Source organism: Rhea americana, unplaced genomic scaffold (genome assembly GCF_003343005.1).
Source record: "Rhea americana isolate MKP2758 unplaced genomic scaffold, rheAme1 scaffold_138, whole genome shotgun sequence".
NCBI lineage: Eukaryota > Metazoa > Chordata > Aves > Rheiformes > Rheidae > Rhea > Rhea americana.
Window position 1 is genome coordinate 1,286,858 of NW_028185461.1, and position 14,874 is coordinate 1,301,731.

The 14,874-nt window shown below is 42.7% G+C and overlaps 1 protein-coding gene across 1 annotated transcript in view; it reads right to left on the reverse strand.

The window, feature by feature from the left end:
• COX10 (cytochrome c oxidase assembly factor heme A:farnesyltransferase COX10) overlaps nucleotides 1-14,874 on the reverse strand; it is a 99,494-nt gene that overhangs the window by 26,494 nt on the left and 58,126 nt on the right. Inside the window, exon 5 of the mRNA XM_085298313.1 lies at nucleotides 5,979-6,049. Coding sequence (XP_085154439.1) covers nucleotides 5,979-6,049 — 71 coding nt within the window. The remainder of the gene's footprint in view (nucleotides 1-5,978; nucleotides 6,050-14,874) is intronic.

A 14,874-nucleotide genomic window follows, 5' to 3' on the forward strand; every position in this document is an offset into this window, starting at 1 on the left:
GCTCGTCGCAAGCAGACGGAGCAGGCAAAGACGAGCAACTTCTTGGTCCTGAACGTTACGTTAAGAGTTCATAAAACAATCTTTTTCACTGCCTTAAGGAACAAAACAGAGATATAGTTAGAGCTATATAATTTCCTGCTAATACACATTCTGAGCTGAGGATAATGTGCAGCATCACCATTTTTCGGCAAATCCCACAAAAGGGCTCTTAATACCTTAGACCCATTTAATCAACATCTTATGCAGAGAGTGAATAGATAATTGAAATATAAGTACTGTCATCCATACCCCCTTTGGGAAAATGACACAGCAAGCATTATATCATTCCATTAGTCCACTCTTTGATGTAGGTTTTATTCTCATTAAACTGTGTTTTAGCCTCAAGGTTTCTCCCCCCACCTCTCCATGACGTGGTCAGGCCAGAAAAAGAAAAAAAAAAGAAAGAAAAAAGAAAACCTGCCGTTCAAAATGCCAAGGACTACATTTTTACAAATAATTGTAAAAGTCACAAATATAAAGCTCCCTTTTTAATTTCTTGTATACCAAATACAGGCAATTACAGCTTCTGGAAAACAGGGGAGGAAAAAAAAGGAAGCCCGAAGGGTGGTGGTGGGGAGAGAATGCATTTTCTTGTTTTCAAATAATAAAGGTTGCATACAAGCAGGATAAAAGCTGCTTGAAAAGGCTGTTGCGGTGGCGTCTGCTTTGAATTGTGCCCTGTTTAAACAAGAGGAAAGCCTCCCACTGCAAAAAGAAACATTTTTATCATGCAAAAGATCTCAGGACAGTCCCTTTAAAATGAGGTATTTTCTAAACTAAATATTGGAATGTTTCCCTGCAGGGAACGAGCATCTGATCTCTTAAAAATGATTATTTGGGAAGAACGGTAGATTTATGGAGTTTTTGTTTTATTTGCCTAAACCTAAATACAACGAAATCTATCTGAAATGACCACCCAAGGGACCAGACCAGTCAGCTAAGTAGACGCTGATCTTTAAATGGGAACCAAAGTCGTATTGAAGCCCTTGGGGAGATTTTAAACTTCTGGCTTAAAACACCAGATTGGCGAAATACTGACTGCAAGTTTCAGCATAAGCTCAGGACATGGATTTCCTCGCTTACATCAGGTAACTCCATTGACTTCTGTAGACATATTCTTGATTTACATTAGTGTTAGCCGGCAAAGAATTAAGCTAATTACACCAACTTATCAACAGCAGTTACAGGAGAAGATTTTTTTAATGCACTCATACTTTTTCATTTTTAAACTTGCAGTAGCTGTGAGGCTGGTACCAGCAACCATGTCTGGAGAGCTCGAATAAATACGGAAAGCCCGACACATGGCAGTTTTCTACCAGTTTTTGAATCTGCAAGTTATATTTTTTGCAATTGCTCATAAATATAAGCCAATCAGTGAGACAGATTATTAGTTTAGAGTCTCTTCTGGTTTGATGCTGCAGGAGTTTGGCTTATAATTTAACCTGACCAAAGTCAACCCTTCACTCACACATGCCTACAAGTAGGAAAAGCATGACACAGTTTTCATTAATCGCAGTAATAACTTACAGTGGCCACTGGAACTAGGAACTTCACATTTCATGCACATGCACTCCACGTGTTTTGCTAACCGAGGAGATTAATAGGATTCCAGGGAAAAGATTTTACAAACAACTTTAAGATTTCTTTCTTTGCAAACCTCCAAGGCATTAGCAGTGTTGTGATGACTTCTATCAAGTTAAGAGACTCAAACTTCTTAAATGCACACGGAACAGCAAGCTTGAGAGCGCATATATTCAGCATAATAAGAATGCAGTTATATTCCACAGCACATTATGCACATATTTGAAGGTTTTTAAGAATAAACAGACTGGATAAAGCCCTAATGATCTCATAGTTGCCCTTGCTTTGAGCAGAAGGTTGGACTGGCGATCTCCTGAGGTCCCTTCCAACCCTAATGATCTCCTGATGCCGCACAWGCAATGCTTCCTGGCCCTGCACACGGATTTGGTGCTAAACCTGCGGCAGACTGAGGGTGAGCGTTCCCAAAGACCCGGGCAGTGAGATCTGACACAGGTACTAGTGGCAAGCTGCAAAATCCCATGGGACCACAACTGAAAAGTGTCTGCATGGTTGCAAACAAGTCAGTTATTTAGAGAATGTTGTTTGATGAGCAAGATGGGAACAGCTCCCCCCACCACCACCACCTTTCTTTGATGGAAAGCTATTCCTTTACAACTATTAAGTTTTTATGAGTGCTTAGCACAGCAAATCCAGGAGCGCTGTAAGTTCATAAAAACAGCCGCTTTTTACCAAGAGCGTATTTAGTTCTGTGTAGAAGGGCGGTCGAGACCGTCGCTTTCGACAATATAATGGATCGGGACACTTGTCATCCGGGAGGCTAAACTAACTCAGCTGCTACTGCTAACACCAGAGATTTATTAAAATTAATCTGCGGGAAAATTAAATCCATTACTTTAGAAAGCAGGAGATAAATCATACGCAACAGGAAACTAGGAAAGGCTGCTACCATTTCGGTCAAATCGAACGTCATGCAAGCGCATCCAAATTTCACTTGTCAACGACAAAAAAACAACTCATAGCAGGCAAACCCGTATCAGCTGCTGCTAAAATGCAAAACACAATCAACGTTCCATGAGTTTAACGTGCAACCAAAGCACGAAGAGCATTTTAAGTTGTCTGTATTTCCAAACAAGACTGGAGGGGTCAGGGGAGGGGGGAGGACGTGTGGGCAGGCTGCGATGATGGATGGCGTTTAGCGGCATGCTGCGTTTGGTTCCCCTCTTGTTATTTTTGCAACAGGATGTCTCTGATTACTCTCTGAATAGAGAATAAGGACGGTTACGTCTCATTGCTCACAAGGAAATATTTTTTTCCTCGAGTCCTACAAATTAAATAGGACATTGTAAAGCAAGCAGTCAATGAGCTATCAGGTGCTATTTGTCACAATCTAGCAATAGTGTCAAGGCACCACTGGAAGCAGTTTTGGGGCTAGCAAAAAAGGGACACCTACTCTTTTCCTACACACAGCAGCTCTGTGGAGACCTTCTGCATCATTGCACGTATGGTTTGTCTGGTGTCAGGGCCAGACCAAAGGGTTTTACACACGGGCATACTGAGCCTCCAGACAGCTATTTCAGCCAAGAAAGTTGATCCAGTACGGACAGGACTTCACAAAGAATGCAAGAAGATTGTTTTCCCAAATCCCATCCTTCCAGAGATCTTTGCAGCACTGGCTCATGAAATTCCAAGCAGAGGGCACAAATTGAAACGCGTGGGAACAATTTCACAACAACTGCGTTTTGTAATGCGCTAATTCTGTGCATGGACCACCTAAAGCAAAGGTGCAGGCTCATCTAGGCACTGACCGGCTCTGTAATACCGCAGGCTCCTCACCGAGGGGCACAACTTTGATTCCAGCCCAAGTTCAAAGCATCAAAAAATTGTYTTCAACATGCAACAACCTCTTTGAAAAGGTCGCTGGTTGTAGGGCAGCTGCTCAGCGTGCAGAAGGTCACAAGAAAGCCATCAACTTATCTGGCAGCCACCATCAAAAATCTTTCCAAGGAGGTGCAGGAAGCAAAGACTACGGTGTTTCATGCTGCAAAGAGAATCTCAAGCTCTGAACTGAATYGTACAAAACCTGGTATGACCCTGCTCCCTACACTGTAACACACTTAGCTTTCTGTAATGAGACTTATGCCAAAAAAAAATCCCAAACAAACAAAAACAACAACAACAAAAGGAAAAAAAGAAAAATACAGGAAATATCARTATGTTTATGGAAAATGGAAATGAAGGTGAATCTTAAATGATGCCTGTTTTGCACCGCATATTACWGGTGTTACAACACAATTAAAAAAGCATCAGAGATTTCATTATATKAAGCAGCTCAAGAGGGGAAAATGTCAAACCTCAAATGTCAAACAAATTTGGGGCAAGAACTCTGCACACACCCCARATTTTCTGGATGCTTTCCCTGAGCCAAGATACCAGCCTCTTGCGTATCATTCCTCCTTCCCTGACTAGTTGGTTTTTGACTAGTTTTTAGCATAACCACTTAAGGGTTTTAATTAATCAGCAAGGAATGAAAGAGTTCAGAAAACACCAGGGAATATGTGGCAAAATATAACAAGGTTAGATCACTTGCACTGRATTATTCTCCTCTGGCACACCGCAGAAGAAATAACCCCAGTCAAGGTCTGCATGTTCAAAAGTCTATGGGGAATTAGGCCAGCATTATTCAAGGTAAGTGACACTTTAAAGAACTCTAAATTAGCTGTTGACAGTCAGGTGGATAGATTGATGAGCGATTACCCGAGGTCCCCAACATTACCATTCTGCGGTGAAAGCAAATACGAAAGGGGGAAGAAAAAGTAAGCAAACACATTAAATATGGTTTTGCCAATCTGCGATGTGTTCAGATGACAGCAAAGTTCATTTCAGGATGCTGGAAACTTATTAAAAAGTTTGCTTTCTCTAAATCAAAAGTTGTCCAAAAGTTTCCGAGTTCTATTTCGGACTCTAGAAACAGAGCAAGCAATGCTACTAGATGACAATAATAATAATAATAATAATAAAGCATCTCCCCAACACCTTTCTTCCTCAAAGCCTGGAGTGGAGGAAATCAAGGTTCCTTTTTCCAGTGCTAAAGAACTAAACAGGAGAGCAGAAGGGCAGCTCCCCTGAACCGCACAGTTAAAACAGACTTACTGTATGCGCAACAGATGTCCTCACGWCAGCGGTCCCTAAAATATGTTTTTAAGCAAAATTCACTGAACTCAGGAATCTGTAATTAGCACCACCTCAGAGAACAAATCGGAACAAGTTTATTGAAGTGCTCTATTTACAATGAGACCGAATTTACCCCCGGGGGTTCACTTTACTATTTTGTCTCAATTTTCTTGTAATTTCATCCATCACGTTTTTTTCAGTCCTCCAAAGGTGATGGATAAAACACAGAAATAAATAAGACCAACTGTTCACAGAAGCCTAAGGGAAAACATAATTTTGTTATAAATAATCCTTGGCATGAATCGTAGAAATGCAATACTAAAATTGTTTGTTGAATCATTTATGAATTGGGCCTTCAGTTTCAGTTTGCAARTAAGTTATAGTTTTTGTTGATGTTCTTTTTCATTTTGTTTTTTTAGCTGGAAACAAGCCTTTGAGAAACTGAACTGATATATAATCCGGAAATCAGAGCAAGTGAGAGGGAGTTTTGGGGGGCTTTTTTTTTTTTTTTTNTGGACAATTTCTTGGATTTACATACAGGATGATGAGAAAGTAATTAATGACAAAATTTAAAATTATGTTCTTAAGTGCCACCATTTTCCGTTTTCATTCCAGCTTTATAATAAACGCATAGAAAAGGCAAAGACAACATGATGCCTTACGAAACAGCCAAAAGAGAAGAATGATCGTCTCTTAAGTGATTTTTAACRGGACCTCTGTAGGACCATTTATAAAACTGTAAAGGAGATGAGTTCTAAATATTTTTCTTGGGAAATTAAAATGAATACATGTGATCTAATGGATAAATAGGACTAGCAGAAAGATTTACTAAATCATCTCGAATTTGCTCTGAAGATGTGAAACGCTGAAGCTTTACTGTTACAAACTAATGCAGAAGTCGAGTGGAATATAACCACTCACTACCATGCTGGGCACGTGGATTTGTTACCCATGCAGAAAYGCGGGACACGAGCTGTACTTTTGCTTTCCCGAGGAATTCAGTATTTTAGAGGACAACTGATAACGCACACTTCTCATATAACGGTCATAAACATCATGAAATACCAGAGCACAGACAGATGCATTTCTCTGAGAGCCTTTTTTTCTATAAATTGCTCTTTTCCCTCATCTGAAGCAGAAAGAAAAAGAGAGGGAAGCCTGGAAACACATGAAAGGAATATTAAGACTCATTTCTCATTAGCCAGAGGAGGTGTACAGAGCCTTACCTGATCTGTCCTCGCACCAGCGGTCTGTTTTTCGTCCTGTTCATATTGGAATCAAAGGGAACCTCAAAGAACTGCAACGAAAAAAAAGGGGGGGGGGAAGAATCAAAATGAAAGGCTGCCAGAAACGGTGCCATGTGCTGTCTGCATTTGCAGGTGCTTTTCTTCTCTATTTCTGAAGGTTCGGAAACACAACTAAAATGGCAAACTCCTTTTACTGAGCTTTGAGAGTCTCTGTTAATATTTTTGGCATTCCCTYAGAAAGGAAATCACCTGGAGGACAAAACTAGTTTGTCTAACTCCCCAAAAGTTAGTAGAGCTTGATTCCATATTCTGTTCTTGACATGTTTGACACAGCTTTTATACATATGCAGTGTGTGTGYAAATGTACATTTAGCTCTGCCCCCAGTTTTATATTAATATAAACAGACCTTGCAAATGTTGTGCTTCTGGTATTCAAAAGACTATATGCTACAAATGCTATAAATTTTTTCAAGATCATCTAACTTCTGAGAACCCATAACCCACCCAAAAAATCAATCAATTCTTGTAAAATGCTACTGAAACTGCTCTGAGCATCYAGCTCTAGCAGCAGGGAATGAACACACCATATGGTCTTATTTAATGTCACAACCCAATTTGACTTTAAACACTGCCTGTGGGAAAATTTAGGCAGCACTATCATCATGCTATGAATTCCTTTAGGCTTTTGCATTATCATTTCTTTTGCAGAATGTTCCTGGAAAAGCTGAATGCAGTTTTCCATACAGAAAACAGTAAAAACAGTTAGCTTTACATGTGCAAAATAATAATAAAAATAAAAAGCATCTAGAAAAAGCATTRTGTATTTATAGAATGGGTATTTTCTATTGAAGCTATATCTGAGGTTTTGGGGCAGGATCCAAATTATAGTGAATATGTAGGAAAAGCGGCATAACAAATCATAATTTCAAGTGATCAGACTGATAATACCTTGAGTATTGTTGAACGGCAGATAAGATTTATAAGGTGCCTATATGATAAAACTTACACGATTTCAGCAAGCTAATGTATCCTCTTACACAACAGAAGACAAATTTAAGAAACATCCTGATTTAGACAGTGCCACATTGCTGGCCTCACTACCTAATGGGGCTGCCATGCCCACTGCAAKGTAAAAATGATCGCTGAAATCCATGCAAAACCCCAATATCCATGGATTTTGCTTTTAATTTATACACTGCAAAATTCCAAGTATTTCATACATTTGTCTTTTCATCCACACAAAAATTATTGCCATGAATAAATAATGGGACTGTAATAAAYCTAAACACAAGCATTTCTGTACAAGCAGCACCAGAGGAATAAAATTCATTYGGGTTCAGAGCTACACAAATGCTACTAGACTACATGGCCTTCCTRAACAGGCAACAGCCACAGTGATGCAAGTCAGATCAAGCAGAGAAGAGCAGGGGAAAAGATGAACTGCTTGAAGACAGATTTGGGGAAAGGATCCAAAAAGTTCTTTGAGGAGATGAGCAGAGACACACTCTCCCAAACACAAAACATACAGAGATGAAGAGGCAGGGCATAGGGACATCAGGAGCAGAAGCAGTATATGGTAAACCAGAAAAGATTGCTGGGACAACCATAGCCTTTGCCCGTATAACCTTTTGGGGGTTAGAGAGAGAGAAAAGCACGASCAGCAAGTAAAGCATCCCATTAACGCATCCAAGGGGCAGCTGGAGGCCACCTAAATACACCCGAGCTAACTCAACACCATCCCCTTTGCGCGTGGCTGGGCACGCAGGGAGGCGGTCGGGAGGGTACCAGCCTTCTGCCAAGGCCCGCGCCGTTGTTGGTGTGATGAGAGCCGGTAACAGAGAGCCAGCTCTGGTGCGGCCACACACCTCTGCTTACACGCCTGACGCTGACGTTCATAACCTTTCTTTAACAACTCTAACCACAGTGTAGCTAGTCCCCAAGCACAGCTCCTCCGCATCTACCACCGACTAACATCCTGCTCCAACACCCACCCACCTCCTGCGTCACCTGGCTGTGGCCCTTGTTCCTACAGCCCGAGACACAGGCAGGGACAAGCTGGCTTTCAGCAGCAGGTGCCCTGAGCAGATGAGGGTGAACGACCCGGAGATGACGCTCTGCAAGGCATCAACAAGCTGATGAGCTTTAACTAAACAGTTGGCTACAGCAACGCCTGTACAAAGGTTTCCACCTTGCAGATCTAGGGAAGGAAAGGTCTTTCACAGCCATGCAGAGATCACAGACCCCAGCCCTGCTAACTCTTACTCTGAAGTAATTAGCGTTAAACAATTTGGGAACCTCTGCTGTTGCTCCGAAGTATTGCAGGCACAGACRGCATGGACGAGACACCCCCCGGCTCATCCTGCCTGACGGAGCCCACACCACCTACTATTTGCGGTGACATTTTTAACCGCGGAAGCCCACCTTGAGTTACTTACTCCCGACAGTTTTATCCATTCCCAGGAATCAGGCGGTAAGAAAACCCCACGTGTTTAAGGGAGGGAGTGCACGTGCGTGCATGTCCTAAGTTTTCTCCGTTTAAACAAAACTTGCTAACGYTATGCTCTAAAAGCCACAAATTCCGCAGCGGGAATCACCTTCACATTTTGCCGTGCTTAGGAAACTGTCCAAACTTGCTAAAGGAGTAAGAGCAAGGCAGGCGACGAGGAAAAGCGTAGACAAGATGCAGGGGGCAGCGGCGAGGGGAAGCCTGCGACGAGCTCACCGTCGCTGCCCACCGAAGCCAGGACCCTCGAAGCCGCGCTCCTTCGCCGCCGGCCAGCAGTTGCCAAACCCCCGGGAAAGGGGATGTCTCATCCCCCTCTGGTGGCTGGCCGACACAGATTAGCMGGCAATTCCCGGTTTTCTTTTCCTGCAGCTGAATATCGGGAGTCCCGAGTTTGTCTGCGACATGTCAGCAGACCAACACGGTCCAGCATGCAGGGATTTCCGCGCTTTGCCGGGTTGCTTCACGGGCTGCAGAGTTAAACACTCAAAAAACACAGACGCACRAGAATTAAAAATGTCAATGCAGTTTCTAATTACCAGCTCACGCACGATTTGCTACGATTTCTTGCTCGGGACCACACTGGGCGCTTCGCAGCAATCAGATGTTCTCCTCTTGGTAAACCTGCTGCAAAAAACTGCAAAAATTTCCTACCTATTTCCAGTTCCTACCCACTCTGAAAGTCTTCTGGCCTTACTAACTGTAGTGGAGAAGCCAAGTCTTCAGGCTGCTCAGCCAGCGCCCAGGGACACCTCATGGGAGCCAGAAAGGACTTCAGAAAGAGAAAGAGCTCTTTGATACGTCTCACTCTCCGTGACTGCAGTTTTCGACAGTCCCAGGCAAGGAAAGCAAAGCACGGACCGCGCGTGRGGCAGGAACCGCACGGGCAGTTCCCGTTTGGTTTTGTATCGGTACAACGCTGTCTTTTCAGCGCCGGGTGTTTTGCAGAGGCTCTTTGCAGCGTCGCGGTGAGTACCTACGCTCCGGAGAGAGCGAGCGCTCCGCTCGGGTCCGCCGCCACTGACTGCTTCCGACAGCTCAGCGTTTGCTAACGGTTCGTTTCACTGCTACGTTTCAGAGACAATTACGTTAAATGAAGAAAGAATTTCATTTGACATCAGAGCAATAGAGCAATCCAAGGGAAAACTCTACAGAGCTGAAATCCTTTTCTTCTCCTGAAAATATTTTGTCTATTCTTTTTTTTAAAAAAGACCCGATTTTGCTTTTTTTGTTTGTGAAAATCTGACTGCTGTGAGTTTGCTTCCAGTTTAAATTTGTGCATGTGAGGAGATTCTCAGTCTTAAATATTAAAGGTAGTCAGTGTGCAATGGATACTGTCAAAATGATGCGTAGGTTTTCAACCCAATGCATCTCAAATATAAAACAACTGAAACGAAGAACAGTTGGACACAACACCTTTGAAAGAATTGAAACTTATGCAATTGAATTTTTGGCATTACCTGGCAATACTAATCAGTGTATGAAATACTTGCATGTATTTACCACAATGTTGTTAACCCCCGAATATAATATGTATTTTGAACAGGAAACTTCTCCGCTGAGTTAAGCCGTCAAACAACGTCAGCCTCTGTATTATACAGACAGGGCTGCTAACGAAATTAAGATTACTGTATGACTGAAATCTGAACTTCTTTGCTTTTTTTTTTTTTTTTAATCCAAATGACAATCTGAATAATCTATTACTGTCAACTGTTTGCAATTAAATTACATATCTGATTGAACTGCAGTTAAGAAAAACCCTTTTATTTCCAATGCCCCAGACTCTTTCACTGCGCTGGTCGCAATTACATGTCAGCAAGATGCCATTTATCAAAACTTCTCACATTTTGTTCCCAGAWGTTCAGCAAAATTCTCTCCCCACTTGAAATTATTTTCCCCTGATATTCTAGAAAAAAAAAATGATAGAAATGTGCATCTCAAGTATCATTCCACAGGAATGAAAGAGTGAACTCAAACATATTATCTCGTGCCAGGCCAGCACAGTACCGCCTGTTTTAGCGAACAGTAAATTCAGTAAGATGAATCCTGGATAAATAAATATTTTAGTAGGTCCCAAGAGGCTTTTTTCTCAGGAAGTCTGAAGGCATCAGTTCAGCTTGACGAGGTAGAATATTATCTTCCCTAGACATTTGGGAAGCTAGCCATCAAAAGGACAGACAGAGGGTTAAATCCACGGCATCTGAAAGCCCCGAGTGTCAGAACTTGGCCAGGGCTTTCACAAGCCCCTACCCTAAAGTGTAATCTCTATGCGCTGACATTTAAAACATGACGTTGGGGAAAAAAATAAATCAGGTCAGCCAGTACTTTGTGGTTTACGTCTCTGGCAGCCTGATCAGACTCTCTGTGTAACTCTCATCTAGTTAACATACAGTAGTTATACCTTGAACATCTAACCATTCTTAGATTAACCGTCACATTACTGCTACAATCATCTTTTCTTCCCCTCAACTTCTTCGGCTCCRTTTCCTTTTTTATTGTTTCTTTGTTTCCTTTCTCCCAGCTTATCCCCTGGCAATGGCAGCTAAGCGTGAGCCCATCTAAGGGATCCGGGGTCCCAGAGTCGTTAGCTGCTGGGGAGGCAGCTCAGCTCACCCCTCCGTGCTCCCCCAGGCCGCGGGAGCATCCTTTGCCCTGAAAGGTGTGAAATCTTTCTGCCGGAGAAACTAGCCAAAAAACTGCAAGGCAAGGAAAAGCATCCAAAGCTGGGAGAAGGTGACAGAGAAAGTTTCTTCCCCCTCTTTTTTTTTTCAAAATTGCACCTATAAAATTGAGTATACTTCATAGTACATGTTCGTGTCCAAGGGGGTGCAGACGTAAGGCAGCTTACAGCAACAGGGCTTAGGCAATGTATTCCCAAAWAAAATAACTGCAGAAACAACATAARGGCATTCGGAACTAAACTCCTRACAGGTTTTCCCATCAAATTTTTTGTTATGCCAATTTGGGGGAGAAAAGGGGAGCTAGAAAACGGAAGAAGCGACGCATCCCTTAAAATAAAAGCGTTGTGTGCAGCAGACACAGAAGGCAGCTYGGCATTCAGGCTTCCTCCGACACACACGTACTTTACTGCAACACACACATATTAATAATTACATATAGACTAAGCCAAGATTCCCCAAACCTCATCTTGCAGATGCATGTAGCATTATGTTATGCTGGAAATTCAGAGACTCGCATTTATGGTCCACCTGCAGCGTGGGACACCCCCTCGTTCTGGCTGTATCATCACGGAGGACTTGCTTTCCAGTTAAATACAGACACCACCTATCAAGGTTTCACACGAAGCGGCCTGACTATTTGCGCTTAACGGGGCCAGCCCGAACGGATGGCAAGCCTTGAACATGGGCTGCGTTTGCCTCCCGTGATCATTTCCGCGGGAACGATTTTAGCTCCTGAATCGCGACAGTGCACTACCTCTGCTCCTGCCGATGCGGAAACGCAAGCAGAGCGCGCGCGGAGCAGCAGCACGTCACGCGGTTTATCGGAGAGATCACCCGCGCTTACRCTAATAAGTTTTCCTCGTATCCCACTTTGGATTTAGAAGGTAACAAAGACCAGCCTGGACCACGTCCAGGGCCAGCTCTAATCTGCGACACATGGTGGAAACAGCAGCAGGCTGAAATAGGCAACTGGTTTTCCAAGTATTGACATAACGTTTTACTCTAACGCTAAACACGTATTTACAACAGAACCAATAATCCCCTAAGTCTAAAGGCAGAACATAACCCCTGCTATTAAAAGACAATTTAATTCRGGGTGACTTGGAGATCTTCTCATTGCAAAAACGACTCCCGCAGGCCAGCAGAGCTCAGAGCGCTCTGCGGCAGCAGCCTCCTTGGAGGCAGTATCACCCCAGCCAACAACCCAAGCCACTTTTTTGGGCAAAAAAAGTTCAGCCTGATCCTCAGGAGTCAAAATTACGTGCTCTCRTGTTGCATCCCAGATCTGCAGGGTTTACAGCCTGCAAACCACTTACGGCTAAATTGCAATTAAAAAGCAGCAGATCAGGTTTCCGTGCAAGCAGGTGGGCTTAGAGTCATCCCACTTAACATTAGAGACTTAACCATGGTGCGTAAGCGAGGCGTGGTTCTGCCCTCGGCTCCCTGTGTATTTACCACCGAGAGATAACATCTGAACAGCCCCGAAGTGTCRAGGTGAGCAGAACTGTCCCATGGATGCCCTTCTTTCTCTCCAAAGTCTTAGGGCCCTGCACCAAACTCGGGAGGTGGAGAYGAGCTGGAGCGCCAAGGGAGAGCCAAGCTACGGAGCTGGCTATTGGCAACAGTCAAAGCCTCTGAGCTAAAGTCTCTCACTACAGACCCAAGCAAACATTTTTAACACAACATAAATAATTCCCTGTATAACGACTCCCGACTTTGACGTTTCACTGAATGTCTGAAGCTAGGGTGAAACCAGGACACACAGGACAGGCCTTGCATACGCTTGCTCTGCTTGARTAAGATGCTTTGGGGGTTTGGTCATTTCCCCTGTGCTATGGGAGCTCTGATCCTGCTGGGGTTGCTGGTCTTGGCCAAGAGCAAATAGTTAGTCAGAAATTTTATTGAAATACTTAAGTGGAGACCGCAGAGGCAGGTTGGCAGAGCGGAGTTTGGATACGYGGCCAATAATCTGCACCCTCCGTCAGGAAGAGCATTCCTATAGCTGGTCTATGGGGCTTCTCAATTGATCAAATTTGAGTACCAGCCCGTTCACAAAGTTTCTCAATTTTCTCATGTATTCAAAGGAAATTTGCCATAATGAAAACTGGAAACGCATCAGGCTACAAAGATACTTGTTCCTTCCTTGGCACGTTCTCTTCTTCTCTGTACRATCTACTAATTTCTACTCTTTGTGTTTTTGTAATTTATCTTGTATTGTGATAAAATAATACATAATCACATAAAAGTAAAAAAAGAAAAAGCATGTAATTTATGGTAAATAAGATCAAAGTCAAGATTATTATTATAGTTTTTCTTCTTGTTTCCTTTCAATCACTTTTATATGAAGACAACAAAGAATAATTAAAGTATATTACAAAGGTCTTTTTATTCAATTGTACACAGATGTGATTAAAAAAAAAAGGCAAAGGGAAGGATTTTCAAAAGCACTCATGGACTGATCTAACACTATTCTCACCAAAGTCAATGGCAGTTTGACTTCAATGAGAGCACGGACAGACCAATACTGAGTGATTCTGAAAATCCCACCCTAATTGTACAAACAAGAGAAGGCTTTAGAGATTGCTGGCTTGGAGATTGTATATTTGAGAATCATAAAGGGCACACAGCACCTGTTTGTCTTCAAGATATGAAAATAAAGCAAGGCAAATATTTTAAGGATTAGAAATGGCTTTTTTCTTTTTCTTTTTTCAAGGCAGTATCTGAAAACCCTCTGGCTCTGCAGTTCTCAGGCTAGCTATAGATCTGCTTTAATATTTTCCATTTCAAAGAAGATTCCAATTAAAAATGAGATTGATGCAAGCCTGAACAATGTTACTTACCAATAGAAAAGAGTAGCTAAACCCAAACCTGTCATGTCCCAGAAAACTGGAGAAAGACCTTGTAGGTAAAGCAGCTGCTGTGAGTTGAGTTCTCCTTTGTTTTTGTTTAAAAGCTCCCACTAAAACCACATTCTTCATATTATCCAGCGTTTAGAATCCCATTGCTATGCAGTGAAGAGAGGAAGAGGTTATTACTTAAAAAAGGTTGAGATCTGTCACTTCAGAAAGATATTTGAAGGATTGAGAATGCAAAAATTCAGTCTTCCATTAACCCTTCACCTGTCCTGTGAGATTAACAACGTGCAGCGCAGGCTCAGCTTTTACACATTCAAGAAAGGACGTTTTACTTTCTCCCTGACTGCTTATAACCACAGGACTTGCTAAGGATTCTCAGTGACATCCACCACCAAAAAAACTAAGACATACTTCCAAAAGGGCAAAATAAAGTACTCGGGTAGCCTGATCCAAAACATGTTTGCTAGACGGACCACCAAAACAAGTACAGGCATTAAACTCTTGCAGTGTGATGCATCACCRCTTTGGTCACACCATATCCTCTAGTGACAGCAGAAATGCCAGCACACGGAGTTTCAGAAGTGCATGACTACGTTAACACTTAAGAGTGTCGAAGTGACACATCACCACCACAAAGTCCTCCTTACCACTGCTCCATCTTTGAGGCCTGCTGTGATGATGAAGGATCAACGCCAACGCAAGCRGGACAGATGCGTCCTGAAAGTCAAAGCCAGTAACTCCTGATGACAGGTCATCGAGGTGCCCGGGTAAAAATAACGAGCTTGGGTATCTGTCCACATTGCAATAAGCAGGGCATTAAGGAAGTTAGGGAAAGA